General features: G+C 33.2%; 1 protein-coding gene across 16 annotated transcripts in view; it reads left to right on the top strand.

The window, feature by feature from the left end:
• Positions 1 to 12,387: 12,387 nt before the first annotated feature.
• Positions 12,388 to 17,903, top strand: part of LOC106510043 (uncharacterized) — a 92,565-nt gene continuing 87,049 nt past the window's right edge. For 11 of the 16 annotated variants that reach the window (XR_014843083.1, XR_014843086.1, XR_014843087.1 and 8 more), the window contains exon 1: positions 12,836 to 12,936. Coding sequence is in view for 3 of the 16 variants with exons in the window: in XM_085021203.1 (XP_084877329.1) it covers positions 12,725 to 12,936 (212 nt within the window). In the remaining 13 variants the exon portion in view is untranslated. Of the gene's footprint in view, positions 12,521 to 12,705; positions 12,937 to 16,261; positions 16,407 to 17,903 lie in introns of those variants that run through there. The other 5 variants (XM_085021203.1, XM_085021204.1, XM_085021205.1 and 2 more) reach the window with 3 other exon arrangements.

Raw genomic sequence — 17,903 nt, 5'->3', positions numbered from 1 at the left:
CTATATAGTAGCAATGGTTTGCATGACAGCAGACTTCTGATCTACCGGAAGGAAAGAATTATCAACCCCAAATTCTATATCCAACAATAATATTCTTCAGGAAAAAATACACTCTCAGATGAAGGAAAATTAAGAGAATGTGTCACCAGTCTACCTACCTTTAAGGACAGGTTAAAGGAGGTTCTCCAAAGAGCAAGGAAAATAATAAATATACACTTTCATCTACATATCATAGTCAAATCACATACAGGTTTATCAGTCTAACACTATACAAACAGTAGTTCTTTCAGTGGGAATGAGTATATATGTATGCATTATATATATGTATGTATGTATTTAGTTGTTCACATGTTAGACACCAGGCATGTGATTACAAGCCCTTGCTAGGAACTAAGCTAGGTATAGGGAACAGAAAGTGTGTTACGATTGCCCGTGCATGCAAAGGACATAAAAGTTCATGGGAGAGAATGACATAGGATACATAATGAGGTGATTTAAAAAAAATTTGTTTTTAAATTTCTTGCAAATATACAAGATCTGAAAAGGGTGCATGTCAAAAGAGTCCTACCTCCACTAGTGGATTGGGTAAGGAGGACTTTAGAAGAAGGGGTGCTTTAAGATGATATTCAAAAGATAATGGAGGTCCCATTGTGGCTCAGTTGTTAACGAATCTGACTAGGAACCATGAGGTTGCCGGTTTGACCCCTGCCCTTGCTCAGTGGGTTAACGATCCTGCGTTGCTGAGGCTGTGGCGTAGGCCGGTGGCTACAGCTCCAATTCAACCCCTAGCCTGGGAACCTCCATATGCCACAAGAGCAGCCCAAGAAATGGCAAAAAACAAAACAAAATAAAACAAAACAAAACAAAAAGATAAGGTAGGGAGTTCCCATAGTGGCTCAGTGGTAATGAACCCGACTAGTAACCCTGAGGATGCCAGGTTGATTCCTGGCCTCAGTGGGTTAAGGATCCAGTGTTGCCATGAGCAGCTGTGTAAGTTGCAGACACGGCTCAGATCCTGCATTGCTGTGGTGTAGGCCCACGGCTACAGATCTGTTTCAACTCCTAGCCTGGGAACTTCCATATGGTGTCAGTGCAGCCCTAAAAAGACCAAGAAACAATAAATAAATAAATAAATAAATAAGATAACAGGGTTAAATGTGGTGGGACTAAGGAAGGGAGCAGGAAGAGCATTCAAAATAAAGGGACAAATGGCCCTGACATTGAAAGAAAAACTAAACGAAAACCAACACAACTGAAATTTTGGTGTGTAACAGGGTAATGAAAATTTTGAGATAGACAGAGCCTGAAAGCCACGTTGATCATTTTACATTTTATTTTATTTTGTCTTTTTGTCTTTTTAGGGCCACTCCTGTGACATGTGGAGGTTCCCAGTCTAGGGTCGAATCTGAGCTATAGCTGCCAGCCTATGATATGGCCACAGCAGCGCCAGATACAAGCTGTGTCTGCAAACTACAACAGAACTCACAGCAACACCAGACCCTTAACCCACTGAGCAAGGCCAGGAATCGAACCTGCATCCTCATGGATCCTAGTCAGTTGCCTTAACAATTGAGTCACGATGGGAACTCCTCATTTTACATTTTAAACTTTGTGTATGATCAGCTTGAATCTGTAGCAGTGTTTTGTTTTGTTTGGTTGAGCCTGAGGCATGCAGAAGTTCCTAGGCCAGGGATCAAAGCCACACCAAAGCAGTAACCAGAGCCACAACAATGACAATGTGAGATCCTTAACCCACTGAGTTACCAGGGAACTCTTGCAGCAGTGTTTTATTATTTTATTGTAATTATTTTAATTAAATTATAGTTGATTTACAATGTGCCAATTTCTGCTGTACAGTGATTCATTGCGTGTGTGTATATATTCTTTTTTTATATTATTTTCCATCATGGTCTATCCCAGGAGGCTGGGTATAGTTCCCTGTGCTATAGAGTAGGACCTTGTTGTTTATTCATTATAAATGTAATAGTTTGCATATACTAACCTGTTACTCCCAGTCCATCTCACTAACTCTTCTCTCCCCCTTGGCAACTACAAGTCTACTGCAGCAGTGTTTTATTTTTATTTTTTATTTTTTATTTTTTTTGCTTTTTAGGGCTGCACTCATGGCATATGGAGGTTCCCAGGCTAGGGATCCAATCGGAGCTTTAGCTGCCAGCCCATGCCTCGGCCACAGCAGAACAGGATCTGAGCCGCGTCCGTGACCTACACCACAGCTCACGACAAAGCCAGATCCTTAACCCACTGATCAAGGCCAGGGGTCGAACCAGCAACCTCATGGTTCCTAGTCAGATTCATTTCCACTGCGCCACTATGGGAACTCCCAGGAGTGTTTTAAATGCAAAAACATAATGATCAAAACATTGGCTCCTATTAGTGCTTCCTCAAAACCCCTTGTCTCAGGAAACACTATTGGATGACAGGGTGATTCTTGTTCTTGGGGATTCCCACTGATTGTAGTTACTCTCAGTTTATTCTGCTTGTGACAGGGGCAGCTCCTGGCAACAAATATGCCTAGTGACTTTGCAGTGACTTTGCAGTGGCTTCTACCGTCTTTATCAATTTATTGACAATTTTCTGGAGAACATTTCAATTAACCATTCCTCTTTTTTTCAGCATGCTATCTAAAGAACTTCTTCCAGCAGAATTTAAATTTGCTTAAGTTAAATAAAATAAATAAAATTACACTTAGAATAGTTCCTGACACATAACTGTAAGAAAATGCATTAATTTATGGTGGTACCTCCAGTGTACACAAAATTCTTTGAAGCCCACCTAAGATGTCCCAGGGAAGTAAGCCTGAGTGACACCACTTACTGGTTATACTTCAGTGTTTCTACCAGCTCTGTGCCCACAGATACCCCTTGTCTTGAGAGAAAGAGCAGAAATTCATTTGCTCTCCCAGCTCAAACTGATTTTTATATATGCTAGTCTTCTCAAGTGGTTGCAATGAAAATTCTTCTAGTAATATGTGAATTTATTTAATATGCTAAAAATTTATTTTTTATGTACACCCTCTAACCATACTTCCCCTCCTTTATCAATAATAATTTCACGGACACTTATATAAACTGGGCCTTATAAAGATCTCTGAATATATCACATAGTTCTACATGCCAGAGGGGCAAGCTCCACTTTAATAGAAATAGTTGATAAAGTCCATGAGCCAATCTGTAAAATAACAAAAGGTTTATTTTGCTAGTTTATAGATAATGTTTATTTATCTCACAGATCTTCATAGAAAAAGTAGGGCAGGCAGATCACTCAAAGGTAACCTACTAGTCACAGTTAAGAAGGAGCAGCTAGTTGCTGGCATCTACTTCCCTTGTAGATATTCTGCCCTTTTTGTATCTTAATCCCCTTCTCACTGAACCAGAATTTTTTGCTTCTAGGACCCCACCACAACTGAACTCACATACTCCCACAGAATCTTTCTTCTAGCTCTATAGTGGGTTCTGTGTTGTTACATCTGACTTGACAACCAAATTCTGACCTTATGGTTTTATTGGCTTCTATCTATTCCTTAACATCTGACCTCTAGATTAGATTAGTGTGGGGTTAACATTTACTTACCAGAGTTAAACCTCCAACTCTCAGAGAGAAAACATCAGAACCTTCCATTTGAAAATAAGTAAAAAAATAATGATGGTGCAGCACTCTTTCAAAGGTAATTTTATTGAATTATTATATATTTGTTAATAATCTAACAAAGTAGATGTGTTTAAAAAGATTCCGTAGACTTCCTTTAATAGACTTATTTTATATTACAAAAAATTAGGGAGACACAAATGCCTAATTGCATAGGGAATTTTTCAAAAGATATTAATAAGAGCATAAGAAAGTTATTTTTCAGAAATGAGATTTAAAAATATAGTAATTTTTACACATGTGGCTCTATAATAATTTTTAAATTTCTCACATTTAAATACTTTTTAATATAAAAATAACCATTCAGTATCAGAACAGAGTTTTTTATTACATGTCTACAATGTCAGAAATGTACCAGATGTTATTTATTTATTTATCTTAACAGCATCTCTGAAATAGGGATTATATACTCATTTTAAGGTGAGCAAATTGGGATTCAAGGAGGCTTAACAGTTTAACTAATTACATGTTAATAAGTAGTAAAGCTTTGATGGAAACTAAAATCTGCTTGCAAATCTTGGTTCTGGATGCCAGTTCAACATGGTGACATGTTAAATTTTGGCATATGTACTATTTTGGCAACTCTATATTATGATTTAAAAAAAAAAAACTGACACAGAAATTCCAGTGAGAATTTGTACTGCTCCAGCCAACAGAGACCCTGCGTATAAATATCAAAGACAGTTTTTTGAAAACACTCAAAGAGTATCCCTTTTGGCTCTCTAAACAAAGCTGGCTTTGAGATTTTTTTTGTTTTGTTTTGTTTTGTTTGTTTGTTTTTTTTGTTTTTTTGCTTTTAAAGGACTTGTATGTACTTTGTGATAAATATGATCAAATGTCATGACTGTTCCTCAGAATTAAAGTAGACAATTATGGAGTTCCCACTGTGGTTCAGCAGTAACAAACCTGGGTAGTATCCATGAGGATGTGGGTTCGATCCCTGGCCTTGCTCAGTGGGTTAAGGATCCAGCATTGCTGTGAAATGTGGTATAGGTCTCATATGTGGCTTGGATTCCATGTTGCTGTGGCTGTAGCGTAGGCTGGCAGCTATAGGTACAACTTGACCCCTAGCCCGGGAACCTCCATATGCTGTGGGTTCAACCATAAAAAAAAAAAAAAAAAAAAAAAAATGACTTAGACATTTATTCTTACAAAATTCACTGTATTCTTAATTGAAACTACAGTTACTTTACCCTACTCATTTTCCAAATTTTGCAAACTATTAGTGATTTATTTCTATGTGTTTATTACATAAACTTCCACATTAGTGAATTTGTTAATTTTTGTTATATAGTCTCTTTATGATATTATCCTCCAAATGCAGGAAGGAACTGGATGTATGTTTAACATGCCATTATTACTTGTATTGCTGCTGAAGATGCCTTTTTGAGCAACTCCAATGCGCCAGAGCAGAGCAAGGGCCACAGAATGAAAAATAACATAGTCCCTTTCCTCAATAGAATAATGGCTTAATTCTACTACATGGTATAGAGTAGCTGTTACAGAAATTCATTTTTAAATTTGAGAAATCAAAGAAATGATCAGCTAAGCCCCTAATAATGAAACTGGCCAAAATTCTAATTTTCTGATTTTATTATACATTGAGAAGCAACAGATTCTAGCTAAGGGCCCTTTGTAAAATGAGGTTTAGAGGAAATACCACTTTGTTCTATACTTATGACACTAGGTATTCAGTTGCCTACAGTAATATATCTTGACTTTAACTTATAATCTTTGGTGTCTTCTGTTATAGTCTAGTATTTCACAATTCCACCTTACACTCTTTTTTTTTTTTTACAGTTTTCCTGATTCTACTTTATGATACACAGGGCTGACTGCTTACAGTGTAGAATCCCCAGTTCTTCAAAGCTCTGAATTTTTCTTTGTTATGAAGCACATTTCCATCTTTACTTATCTTCTGTTCAACATCCCAGTCACAATATGGTCCAACTCAATATTAACAGCTAACAGTGTTACCCGATTTTTGATAATGATTGCATTCCTGACTCCCAAGAAATCCTCCACTATGCATATTTGCCTTCCCTCCCTGCAAATGGGAAAAATCCAGCCCCAATAAAAAGCAAAGAAGAGAAAGAGATTTTATTTTCCATTGCTAAGCAGGGATTGTAATTATCACATAAAATAAGTGGTTGGTAAAGAGTTAAACCACAATACCAATATTTTAAAGATGACTTCATTTAGATGCATGCTTTGTACTTACTGGTGATTTATGTTAAGCACTAAGTTTTCAATTTTATATTATGATTATTGTAATATAAACACATTTTTATTTACAACTAAGTTTATTAACCCATTAATGCGTTCCATAAAACCCAATCTCTCAAGAAAAATAATAGCATGGTATAATAGAAAGAGCGAAGGATTTGGAGTTTCATCTTTATCTATAAAATGGAGTGATAATACTTTACAAATTTACAAGAAGGAAAAAAATAAGAAAATCCATATGAAATATTTTTTTAAATGCCATAAAAGTTTTAACGCAGATAGGTAGCTGATAATTGTAACAATAAGACACTGTTGACTAAACCTATTGAAATAATTCTTATGAGAAAAGCAATATCTGAATTATACAAAGCAAATGTCTAAAAGATGTGCTTTTAGACTTGCTGCAAAAATATGATAGCTCCTTGACTCCCTAAGATGTCTAAACAGTATATGTGAAACTACCCCAGGGCTGAGATAATTGGTTTCACTTTTATATTCTTCAGTTTCTACATTTACATTAGCTGTACCAACAGAGAGAGATGGTTGTTTATTTTTTTCTAAGGAGGTCTATAATCATGTTTAGAGAATGTAATGAACAGAATATATCTGGTATCATGCACATTAATTTCTCATTTTAACCATGATTTTAAATGCAATGCAAACATCTATGAGAGTTTATGAATGTGAGTAGATCACAGACGAAGAAAAAGCTGAAATGGCTAATATCTTTGACCAATATGTGGGGGGAAAAACTGTTCTTGCAATTGAAAAGCTAGACAAGAGCTTGTGGTCATTGCATTTGGATGTAATAGTTACCCAGCAGAAACACAAAGTGGAACTTGCTCAGCTAGAACAGCAGATAACACAGCTTGAAAGTGACTTTACAGCTGCCAGGAAACTTTGTAGTTGGAAAGATCAGCTACACCCTTGAGATTGTGTGATGTGGGGAAACAGATATCTGTTTAAAAAAAAATCACATTGCTATTGATAAGGCGAGGGAACTGGATATATATTACTTGATATATTTTTTCTGAATTATTGAGAAATATCTATTTTCCCATAAATTTCATGAATCTATCTTTCTCTTGTTTGTCTCTAAATTCAATACATACTTTAAGTGCTGGTAATAGAAATGCCATCAAGTTTCATTTAGATAGAGATTAAAACTAAATAAAAATGCAGTATTTATTAACTTACACCAGAAGATGGCTTGGAGATAATCTGCCAAAACTCTAAGTGTAAATCCTTTCCTATTCACTTGGTGTTTTGGAGGCAAAGCAGAGGACACGTTTTTCCTAGTGGGAAAGATGACACATGTCTGACAGGTGAAATTAACACCATCTATCCAATTCAACTCACTAAGCCTTTATTGTATAGAAAGCTAAATATAGGACTCTGGGCCAGAGGCTGGCAACACACAGATAGAGAAATAGAGCCAAGTCCTGATCTACATGGAGCTCATTTTCTGGTGGGAGTTCATTGAGTCGACTACTGTGATACAGAGGCTCCAACTATGCAGTTCACTGAAAAGTATATTCGCTTTACAATGTACGCAAGTTTTACTATTCCTCAAGAGTTCATTTTCTTTTTTAAAACTTAACATGCAAATCAGTTAACTTAAATAGAATCAGCTAACATGTATTCCCTCTATCTCAGCTTTTTTCCAATTACTACATCTTTAAATACACATCGATAAAACATGAATAATGAATTCTGCTACCTAGTATTCTTTTTAGTGGTGATAATGTAGTGTTTTCTTGTAAGAATCTGGATATTTGTACAGCCTGCTCAGAATGGGGATGGAGAATGGAAGAATTGGCCAATGATTGTTCTAGGACTTTTAAATCTTCCATAGAAAGACAAACAAATAAACCATATAACTCTTATGTTTGCAAGAACTTTCAAAGTGTGTCATTTTGCTGAATTGTTTAAAGACTATTAGTAATACTAATACCAAATCATTCTTGCTTTGGATCTACAATTTAACAATTGGTTAGGGAAAGGTCATTTAGAAGGGAATGGACCTCAGTCCATACCGTTTATTAATAATGATGGAAGTAATGGGACATTGAAAAACATATCCATAAGAAGATATCACATGCCATTTAAGAAGTTTTGTACACCTGAGAAAATATGTTAATATAAATAATTGTTGTGTTAAAATTATAGCTAAACATGTCTGCAGGTTTTAAACTGTCTAAAGTTATTCTACATTCTCAATGAATAATGTTTAACATTTGAACCGAAAACAGTTCGGCACGAATAATTAAAGGCTTAAGTTAAATACATAGACAGTCATTTAAATTTAGATCTGCAATAACATTTACTATTATTCTCCAAGGCTTTGACTGCTTGACAGAAACAAAGTACTCTGGGATTAATTTCAAGAAATGGTGCCAACTGTGCCGCAATTTGCTGTAATTAAGACATGAAAGAACACTAAATATTCAGATTAAAAGAAGCATGATGGAGCATGATAGAGAGTCAAGGTGTGGCAGGGAGCCAATAAAATTAAAAAAAAAAAAAAAAACCAGCTAGGAATACCATATTGATGGATATGAAAAGAGCACTGGGAAAGTTTGGTGAATTTTCTTGTAAGGAAGCACATCCGTTTATCATTTTAGTCTTTGACTATAAATAAAGTCTTTCCTCAATCAAATTTAAAACTGAGACATGGTGTGTTAGAAAGACAATAAAATTGAAAAAGAAAGTGACAAACATTGTGTTCCTATAAAGCTAATTAGTTTAAGTGGTGTGGAGAAGTCATTAGGAGGGTATCATAATTATCTTTATGGTGAAGGGATTTCGCTGAGTGTCATATAGAGGAGTTTGCTTTAGAGTTAAATGGAAGAGCTATCTAGGAGTTAACTCCAGGAAATTAAATCTACTTTTTGTATTCATTAAATTCTTCTTTACAGTTTAAAGAGAAAGCATTTATTTTGATCTAACAGAGTCTCCTTTTTAATTCCCTGAGAATTATGGGAAATATTATTCTTTAGTCTTTGAACCTTTATGTATTGATTAACACTGCATTTAGGCTAATGGGTGAATCTGCCAACTGACTTTTTTTTCTTTCTTTCTTTCTTTCTTTTTTTATGAAAGTCCCTTTAAGTTTTTGATCCTAGAAAAGATGTGGATACTTGACCCAGTTGCTAATGAGGAGTTGTATAATCTCCAGTATCCTATAGCTCAAAATAGCAGGATGCAATATAAAAAGTCCATCATAAAAGGCACTATTGGAATGCTTTTTTGTCTTCACAGGCAATACACACAAAAATAGGACTTTCTAAGAAAGTCAGAAGCTGGTCTCCTGCAGGCACACGAAGCCATCAAAGTCAAAGTGGGTAAGGTGAGGCACCTGGACAGTGTGGTCAAGAGGCTGAAAGAAAATCCAGGATCTACAGGGAGGGAAGCGTTGGAAAGAGCAACCTCTGTCATCAGAGCAGGTCTGCAGCAGCCACATGGGGACCTGCAGAATCTGCGTGGAGCAGGGCTCTGTGAGAGGAGCCTGTGTACCCCAAATTGTGAGCTTCACCAGAATGGGAATCTGTCCTAGCCTGACGAAAGGGAATTTCATGTTCCAGGTAGATGATTAGAGGCTCAAAATAGAAAACGTGAATCTTTTCAGGCTTTGAGGTAGATGCTGAGAAAAGTCAGCATCTTTGGGAGAACCATAAAAACAAAACTAAGTTGCTTCCACACACAGATATTTTGCAGAAAATGTGTAATGTCTTTTGGATATAGACTTTATATCTTAGCTTTTTCCTTGATATTGCAAATCTTTTTTAGGAAAAAAATAATAAAGCTTGAAATAAAGAACGTATTGTATAATGCTCTTGAACAGTTCAAATTGATATTTTGTCTAGAATTGTACCATTCTGTAAAAAAAAGTAATTGAAGAGATATCAAAGTATTTCATAAATACTAGTATTTATATAATTTAGACAAGATAGTAACAAAAGAATATATTTCATAGCATAAATAAGTAAACAATTATTGCTTATAATCTGAGGTACATAATATTCACATAATATTGAAACTCTATAGTTAAAAGTCCATGTTTGCTGAGGTTTGTTTTTTCCACGTAAGTAAATAGTATGAAGCTATGAGCATTAGTTATCATTATTATTACTTTTGAGTTATTGTTTGACTAAAGTGTGTGGCGTGATACTTTTATGAACCAAAAATATTAATGAAGTCATTGTGTACATAATAGACAGCCATCGTCAACCCCTTAATTTTTCCTTCCACTATTCACAGCATTGCCAGATACGTGTTTCTGGATAAAACCCCCTAGAGGTCTCCTGCAAATTCTTTTTCAATACAACCAGATCATTGCAGATAATTGTATTACACAGTGTATCGATCCAAAATCGTTGTGCACCGGAAACATCTGAAAAAACATGATTATAGCTTTCTGTTTATTGTTCGTACATCATATAAGCAGGCTTTTGTGTGAATCACCTGTAAAAAAGGCAAGGTGGAAACATCAGAGAAATTACCTCTTTACAAGAATCTATTGATCACTTTAAATCAAAGAAGTATGTTTGACATAAGATTACCTGCCAGTTTGAACATTAGGTACACTATGTTATAGCCTGGGGCAGTTGTAAGTCTGACAAAGGGATTGTAAATAAAGCATGCAGCTGCGAGTGCCTCTGGCTTGGGATCAACTCCGGCTCAAGTCCAAGGCATAGGTAAACTTAAAATAATTTACCCCTTTTTAACTAGCACATAATGAATTACAGTAGACTCTTAGGAGAACCGTGAGGCATAAATCTCTTAGTCATTTTGAAATGGCCAACCTCATAGAAAATTCACAACACACAGAGTTGATAAAAGGTCTTTTTTGTGTATGTGTCACAATTTGACTTGAGCAGTCGTGAAGTCAATCTATTTGCACAAGTAGGATCTTCAAGAGACTTCCTGAAACATTCTTATATCCATAATTGTTTGTATAGAGCTTGATTGCTCAAAGTTCATTTATCTTAAACACTATTAAACCTCTCAATTTCAATGTCTCAAAATTCTCCTCAAACTATTTTAAAAGTTTCTATGTGGATTTATTTTCATAAGAAGTATTGTTGTGAAAAGCAAAAAGCATAAAAAATGAAATATTGTACTTTATGCAACTGCATTAACAATGTTAAAAATATGTCACTATAACAATATTGTTTTCATTGATTACATCTTCCTACTGGTCAAGAGCAGGAAGGCTAAAACACCTTTACATATTTTTAAGCTTGAAGGATTTTTTTTTTTTTAATTTTGAAAGCAAACTTATTGTAAGTTCTTTATTGGATTTTCTCCCCCACACTTGAACATGTGTTGAACTTATTAAACATTTAACTCATTTGTTCAGAGAGATTTCGATGTATTTGGAATTTAATAAAGATGAGCTCTGGGTGATGCATTCTTCCTTGTTAAATATTTAGCTGTTTGTGTTAGCTCTGTGGTTTCCTGAGGCACAAATTTAAACTGTTAATATATAGCAGGTTTAGGCTATAAAAATAGTTGATGCTGTAATTTCTTCTGGGGCAAAACTGGTCATTTCGAATACTTGCAAGAAAACAAAGCAAACATGCATATATATATTATTAAAATATAAGTGCTCCATTGCTCAAAATCTATAAATAAGTATCTGATAATTAGATATTCTTAGATCTAATTTATATGGGAGACATCATTCAACTTCAAAGATGAGTGATAAATACAGAATATTTATACAGAGTTTCTTCTTTATGAGGTTCCCCTGTAAAAGATATCTCTGATGTAAGACTGTAATACCTTAGTTTCCAAGTTTTATGGAAGCTTAATATAAACACCATTTTTGGGACATAAAATGAGAACTATTAAAAGGGAAGATGCTTTTTTTAATAAAAAATATGACCTTCTCCATTTTTATTTATATTGATTTGGAGATGCTAAAAGTATTTCTTTTTTTTCCTTCATTTGGACTGTAAGACTGAAATGACTTTTTTTCATAAAATACTACAATCTTTAATGCAATGGATTGTATATCCAGTTATATTTAAGAATACCTCCAAAAAAAGGTACTATATAACATAATATATATAAGTATATATCCAAACATATGATTAAAAATAAAATGAAAAACCTGATAACATTTACAGTTGATGATGTTTGGGGCAATCGAAGAGACAAAAACCAGATAAACACTTTTATAAAGGAAAACTATTTGAAAAAAAATACAGATATATATCTCTAGGAATACCGTCAACAAAGAACAAAGGAAAAATGTCTTTGTCTTAAATCACTTATTTTTTGAGAGCTTCAAGCATACTGCCTAAGTCTGCTTTGGTCTAATGAAAGAGTGCCATCTATTGGGTGACCTTGAAAAAGTGTTTAAATTTCATAAATATTACACGTGAAAATAAATCAGTGCAAGAGCTATTGTTCTGGCATAATTTATAACATATCAGTCTTTGTCTTTTTGAATATATATACATGTACCCAAGGCCTATGCTAAAGAAAGAACAAGAAAATTACATATTAACTTTATTATTTTATAGTACTCTATGTAGCAGAAGTCTCACAAATAAACTCAGGGAATTGTTGCCTGATTAAGATATCCAATTTTTGAATTCAAATGTTTTATAAACTTGAGGTTACTGACACACATCTTGTATTTCTCCATACATACCTGTGTTTACTTGTGCTTTGAATAAAGGAATCTGGAGATATGAATGCATGATCTTGGATTTTGACGAGAAGGATCTGTTTAAATCGGCCTCAAAATTGCATTGCATAAAATTTAAACTGAAAACAAAAAGAAAAAAAAAAACACATTAACTTGGAGTTTTAAAAGGCAATGTTCTTGTTTTATCTTTCAGCCCAAGAACTTGCCAGTCAAGATGAAAAACTTCTTCTAATGGAATCCAGCTTGAAAGCTACTCAAGAGCCTCTAACTGAGCAAATAGCAGAAACAGTTCGCCAAGAACAGAACAGTAGAAAACCCCAGGCAGAGCTGAAGACAGTGACAGAAGGGATTATTGCTTCTGAAGAAGAAAAAAATGATTACAAGTGAGTTGTTTTTCAGTATTTCAGAAAGTTTTACTTTACAAACTGCAATCAAGTCAGTCCTTTTTGACTTTAGTTGCTAAATATTTAGTTCTCTCTGTCTTGCAAAAGGTTATATGGAAATATACTAGCTTGTTCAATACATTGTTGGCTCCAAAATAGATAAACTTTAAATTTGCAACATTTCTTAACTGAAATGGCACATGTTAGAAATAGTAACTGTTCTATTCCAGATTCTAAATAATGAGGGGATGGTCAACTTTCTTGTTAACTATCAAGAAATGTTCAAGGTAGGATTCAAGGGAAAGAATGCACAGTGTTTCTCTAGCACCTATCTGCCAATAGCATTCTCATCTTTCTCCTTTTGGAGTCCAAAGGTTACATATGGCTCTTGTTGCCTTTCTTTTTTTTTTGTTAAAGTAGCAGCTCTAAGCAAGACACTATTAAATTGAGAGACATTTAGAGTCGAAATTTTTGATCAGACTCTTGAAGCATGTATGAAACTAGGAAGAAAAGTAATAAAGATCTATGTTGTTTTGCAACATTCATGAAAATTGTACTTAGTGAACTAATTAGTGTTTAATTTCTATTATCATCTAAATCTTTATGTAATCTCTGTAATGTTTTCAGATTTTATCATTTACTTTTCCAATAAATGTTTGTTTCTTTTTCTGACTGTTCTGATAACTAAGTATTCTATCGTCTTTGCCTTTGGCTTGTTTTTCTTAGCCTGTTTTTTTTAAAGTAATTCCAAAAGTAGCATAACTCAGATGAATCTCTCTCTCCTTCTCTGTCAAGAATTACACTTTACTCACTGAACTTTGGTTAAATTGATTAACTGTAGTTAGCTAAAGCACACACATCTAAACTTGCCCCCTCCACCACCCCCGGTTACTCATACCTTTGAACACAGTCCTGAGGTCAAAACTAAAATTTGTATTTGATATTTACTGATTTTTGGAATTCAAATTCTAAACTTATGCTTCTTACTGCATATCTTGATATATTTATACAGAAGATTTCAAAATATTATCATTAAAATTATTTTTTCATTTATAGTTTATAAAGCATATTAAAATGTAAAGGTAACTTTTTGAAATATATTTATGAGTAATTTATTTTTGTTTTAATCCAATGATTTAATACTACAAGGCACTAAAAAGAATTATAAAATCTAGGATGACATTTTATGTGTTTCTAAATAAAATTAAACACTCAGATAACCCCTGTTTGCCATTAACATACCTTTAGTCAAATGCCAGAACTCCGACAACAAAAAAGCCACATTTAGCAAATATTAAAAGGTAGAAATTGGCACCAGGGTTAAAAGCATATTGGGCAAAGTTTCTTTGGGAATGGCTATAGTAACGTGCTATTGTTATAAATATTATTGTATTTTAGAAAGCAAATTATATTAGGGAAATAATATGCTTAAGATATATTTGGAGAAATAGAAATATATAAAAATGGTTGTGAATGCTAATATAAAAATAATGATAGTGTTTGATGTTAACTTACAGTTATTAAAATAATGCCAATATTTTTTTCTACAGTTAAACATTAGTATAATGGAGCATTATTTAGTACATCCACCAAAAAATATCATTTTTGATCTGAAAATTGGCATGTAAAAATCTGCTTTCAATCTTGAATTTTATAAGTAAGTTAACCAGACAGTGATTCATCCAGTTATATTATAATGAACAGTCAAACTTAAGTTCTAATATACTTGATATATTTATCTGTCTTATTTTCCAATACAGCTTGATCATGAAATTAAATATGATATTCTCTTTTAATGTGGAATTGCTGGCAAGGTATACAGATATCATCTAAGAGGGTATTTCAAATTGTAACAGTACTTTTTGAAGTTTAACTATTTGCAATGATTTTTAACAATTAAATATCTTAGAAATACATTAGAAATAGTATCAAGACATAAGAAAATAATGTTAACTTTTAAAGAGACTGATAAATGATCATAATTGAAACAATGATGGAGTCTTAGGATAAAGTAAGTTTATCTTTCTTTTCAAATATAGCCTCAACATGCATTGTCACAGGTTTTGCTTATAAGCTAGATATATATGTCTACATGTTTTCTATGATATATGAAAAATATACTATTAATTACATGTCAAAAAAATTAAATCCTTTTTGGCCTAGCGAACAAAAATTTGTTTGTTTATTTTTATTTTTTTTCTTTTTTACCTAGTCAATCGACAGGTGGCATGAATTGATCAAATGTACCAATTGATTTCGTTTGAGGCAGTGCCAGACACCATGGTGTTCTCCAGTCAGAAGAAAGAAAGGCCACTTGGGTGCCATAAGGCATGAAAGCATTATAGTTAGTTTCCTTAACCAGTCATCTTTTTATTTGGAAAAGTCTTTGGATTTTGACTAGGAGATGCAAAAATGAAATGTATGGAGCATAAAGTGAAGGTCAAAGACTTGGGTTATTTCTAGAGTTTGCAGTCACAGTAGATTTTTCCTGCAGAAAGCAGAGGATCTTGCTAGAACAATACCTCCTGGGACTTCTCCCAGAGAAGAGAAAGTCATTTCTGAAATTATGAGATTTTTTAATTTTATGAAAATTAAAAAAAATGGAAAACCTCAAACAAGATTTTTAAAATGTGCTTAGAATAAGTTATAAAAACAACAACAAGAATGTATATTTTAAGGGATCTACTACAGATTGAAATATTTGTCAGGGTCTTACATTTATCTTTCTGATAGTGCTCATGTATCCAAGTGACTTTTCAATAAGTAATTATCTCTTTTATTCATTTACTTTGGAATAGTGATTCCAGATTAGCCAGGTCCCCATATCCCAAAATCTATTACTAGGTTAAGTCATTTCTTAACCGAAGATGAAACAGTTAAAAAAGAAGCATGCAAAAAGTCTGGCGATCAAAAAGATGTTTTTAACATTAAAAAGTGACCTGAAAGTTAGTGGTTCCATAAAGCTGAATTTTTAAAGAACACATAGGATTTAGATTTTATTTTTCCCCTCCTCTTTTTGAACGAACTGTAGAGAACCACACCATATACTCAGTATAAGCGTGTTACACTTGAAAGATTTGCTCTGAATGTCCAGTGGGAACCTGGGAATCGTAATAATTTGTAGTATCGATTGAGTGAAGCTATGCAGCTGGGGCCTCCGGTGAATAGACAGGAATAGACATTTTATTGATTAACTTTTACAGTCATATTTTCAAGACTCGGCTGCAACATAATTTTCACTTCCCAGCTTTGTGTTGCTGCATCATGAAACTTGGATTCTTCTCTCTTAACGTTTACCCACTTGAGGAAAAAAGTATGAAAGTATGGACATGTCTTGCAAGGGTTGTGAGCTACGGAGATGCAAAACTTTCTGGAAAATGATTTCTCTCAAGTGCTATTCTACCACAAACAGTAGAAAGGAACTAACTGGTTATGACAGTTTTTGGAAATGTCATTATGGCAACTATTTGGTAATTAAATTTCATATTTTCCTCATTTTTTTTCATGTTTAGGAATCTTAGCTTTCCTACCCTAACTTCATGCATGCAACTATTAAAATGAATTGTCTTGTGATGGCTTTGTTTTTAATTACTTATACTTTACATCTTATTTAATGTGAACTGCAGAAGAAAAATTATTATAATAATAGGCTATAATTCAGTCTGAAATGAAAGCTGTTAAGTACTAAATCATTTTGACCAATAATTTCTAAGTATGAAAATGTGAATATATACCTATTGGACATCTGTGATATTTCTCCAGTCCTGCAAAAGTCTTTAAATTATTTAGGCAAAAGAATGTTGTATTTGCACAGGTGAAAATATTGCACATTTTCTGTATATAATCATATGCTTATTTATCTCAAGTTCGTCAGGCTTTGCATTTTTGCCTGTTGGAGTAAATTGCAGATTTTATACTCTTGTTTACATACATGGAAAGCATTTCACTCTAATTTTATGTAAGAGTTGATGACAGATTAGATTAGATTGGATTTGAAAATGGGATTAAAAGGATGATGTCAATTCTCTTTAAAATTCACATCTCTATTTCTTTTATTTATGACTTTGAAAAATGTAATGTTAGAATAAATTGATCCAAAGATAAAATTATGGAGCTTCATGTGATTATATCCAGAAGGCATGAAATATAATTATATTAGACCAAAAATTTAGCACAAGTTTTAATAGTTGTGTAAGAAATTTCATATTCCAAAATATTTGTCATATATAATTTTAGGAATTTATTTTTGTTCAAGTTCATTAATGATTAATGTGGAATTTTGGTTCTAAAATTTGTAGGTTTGATTTAAGTAGTATGAAAAGCATTTTAGGCTTCTAACTTAAGTTCCTCTTAATCAAAAAACAAAAACAAAAAACAAAAAAACTGAGTAAAGCATTCCACTTAGTAGTGAGAGTGTGAAACTGTTTTCCTCTTTACATTGAATATTAATTTTTGATATTCAACAAGTTTAAAGCTTAGCTTCTGTTGATTTTTAAAGATACAAATATTGAGACTTTGATTTTTCTTCCATGTGGCATTAATTTATTCTGGTAAAAGACTTATAACTACTTTTAGTGCAAATAGACAGTGCTTGTTGAAGTTCCACAGTTATCACAATTAATAGTAATAATATTAACATTAATGTGTTTGAAGATTTTTCAGGTACTCACATATATGTAACCATATATTTTCTTCTAATGTAACAGATCTGTGTTTATAATGCAAAGGTATTCGAATAAAGTATCTAGGAATTAATTCTTTCCTGCTTCACATTTAAAGAATGAATCAAATCATGTATAAAGAATACAGCTGATTTTTATAATGTGTGTAGGTCTAATAAGACTCTTTCCTGCATAATCAAGTATGTATTTTAAAATTATTTACAAAATAAGGAATGCAATTAAGAGAGATCTTATAATAAACATAAAATAGAAAAAGTCTGAATTGAGATTGATTTCAACATAATC

Source organism: Sus scrofa, chromosome 4 (assembly GCF_054392235.1).
Source record: "Sus scrofa isolate SSC_HxYL_T2T_F1_AM1 chromosome 4, Sscrofa_HxYL_maternal_Yorkshire_Landrace_v2.0, whole genome shotgun sequence".
In the NCBI taxonomy this organism is placed as follows: domain Eukaryota; kingdom Metazoa; phylum Chordata; class Mammalia; order Artiodactyla; family Suidae; genus Sus; species Sus scrofa.
Note: the sequence above shows the minus strand (reverse complement) of the source record. Positions and strands in the feature narration are given on the sequence as shown.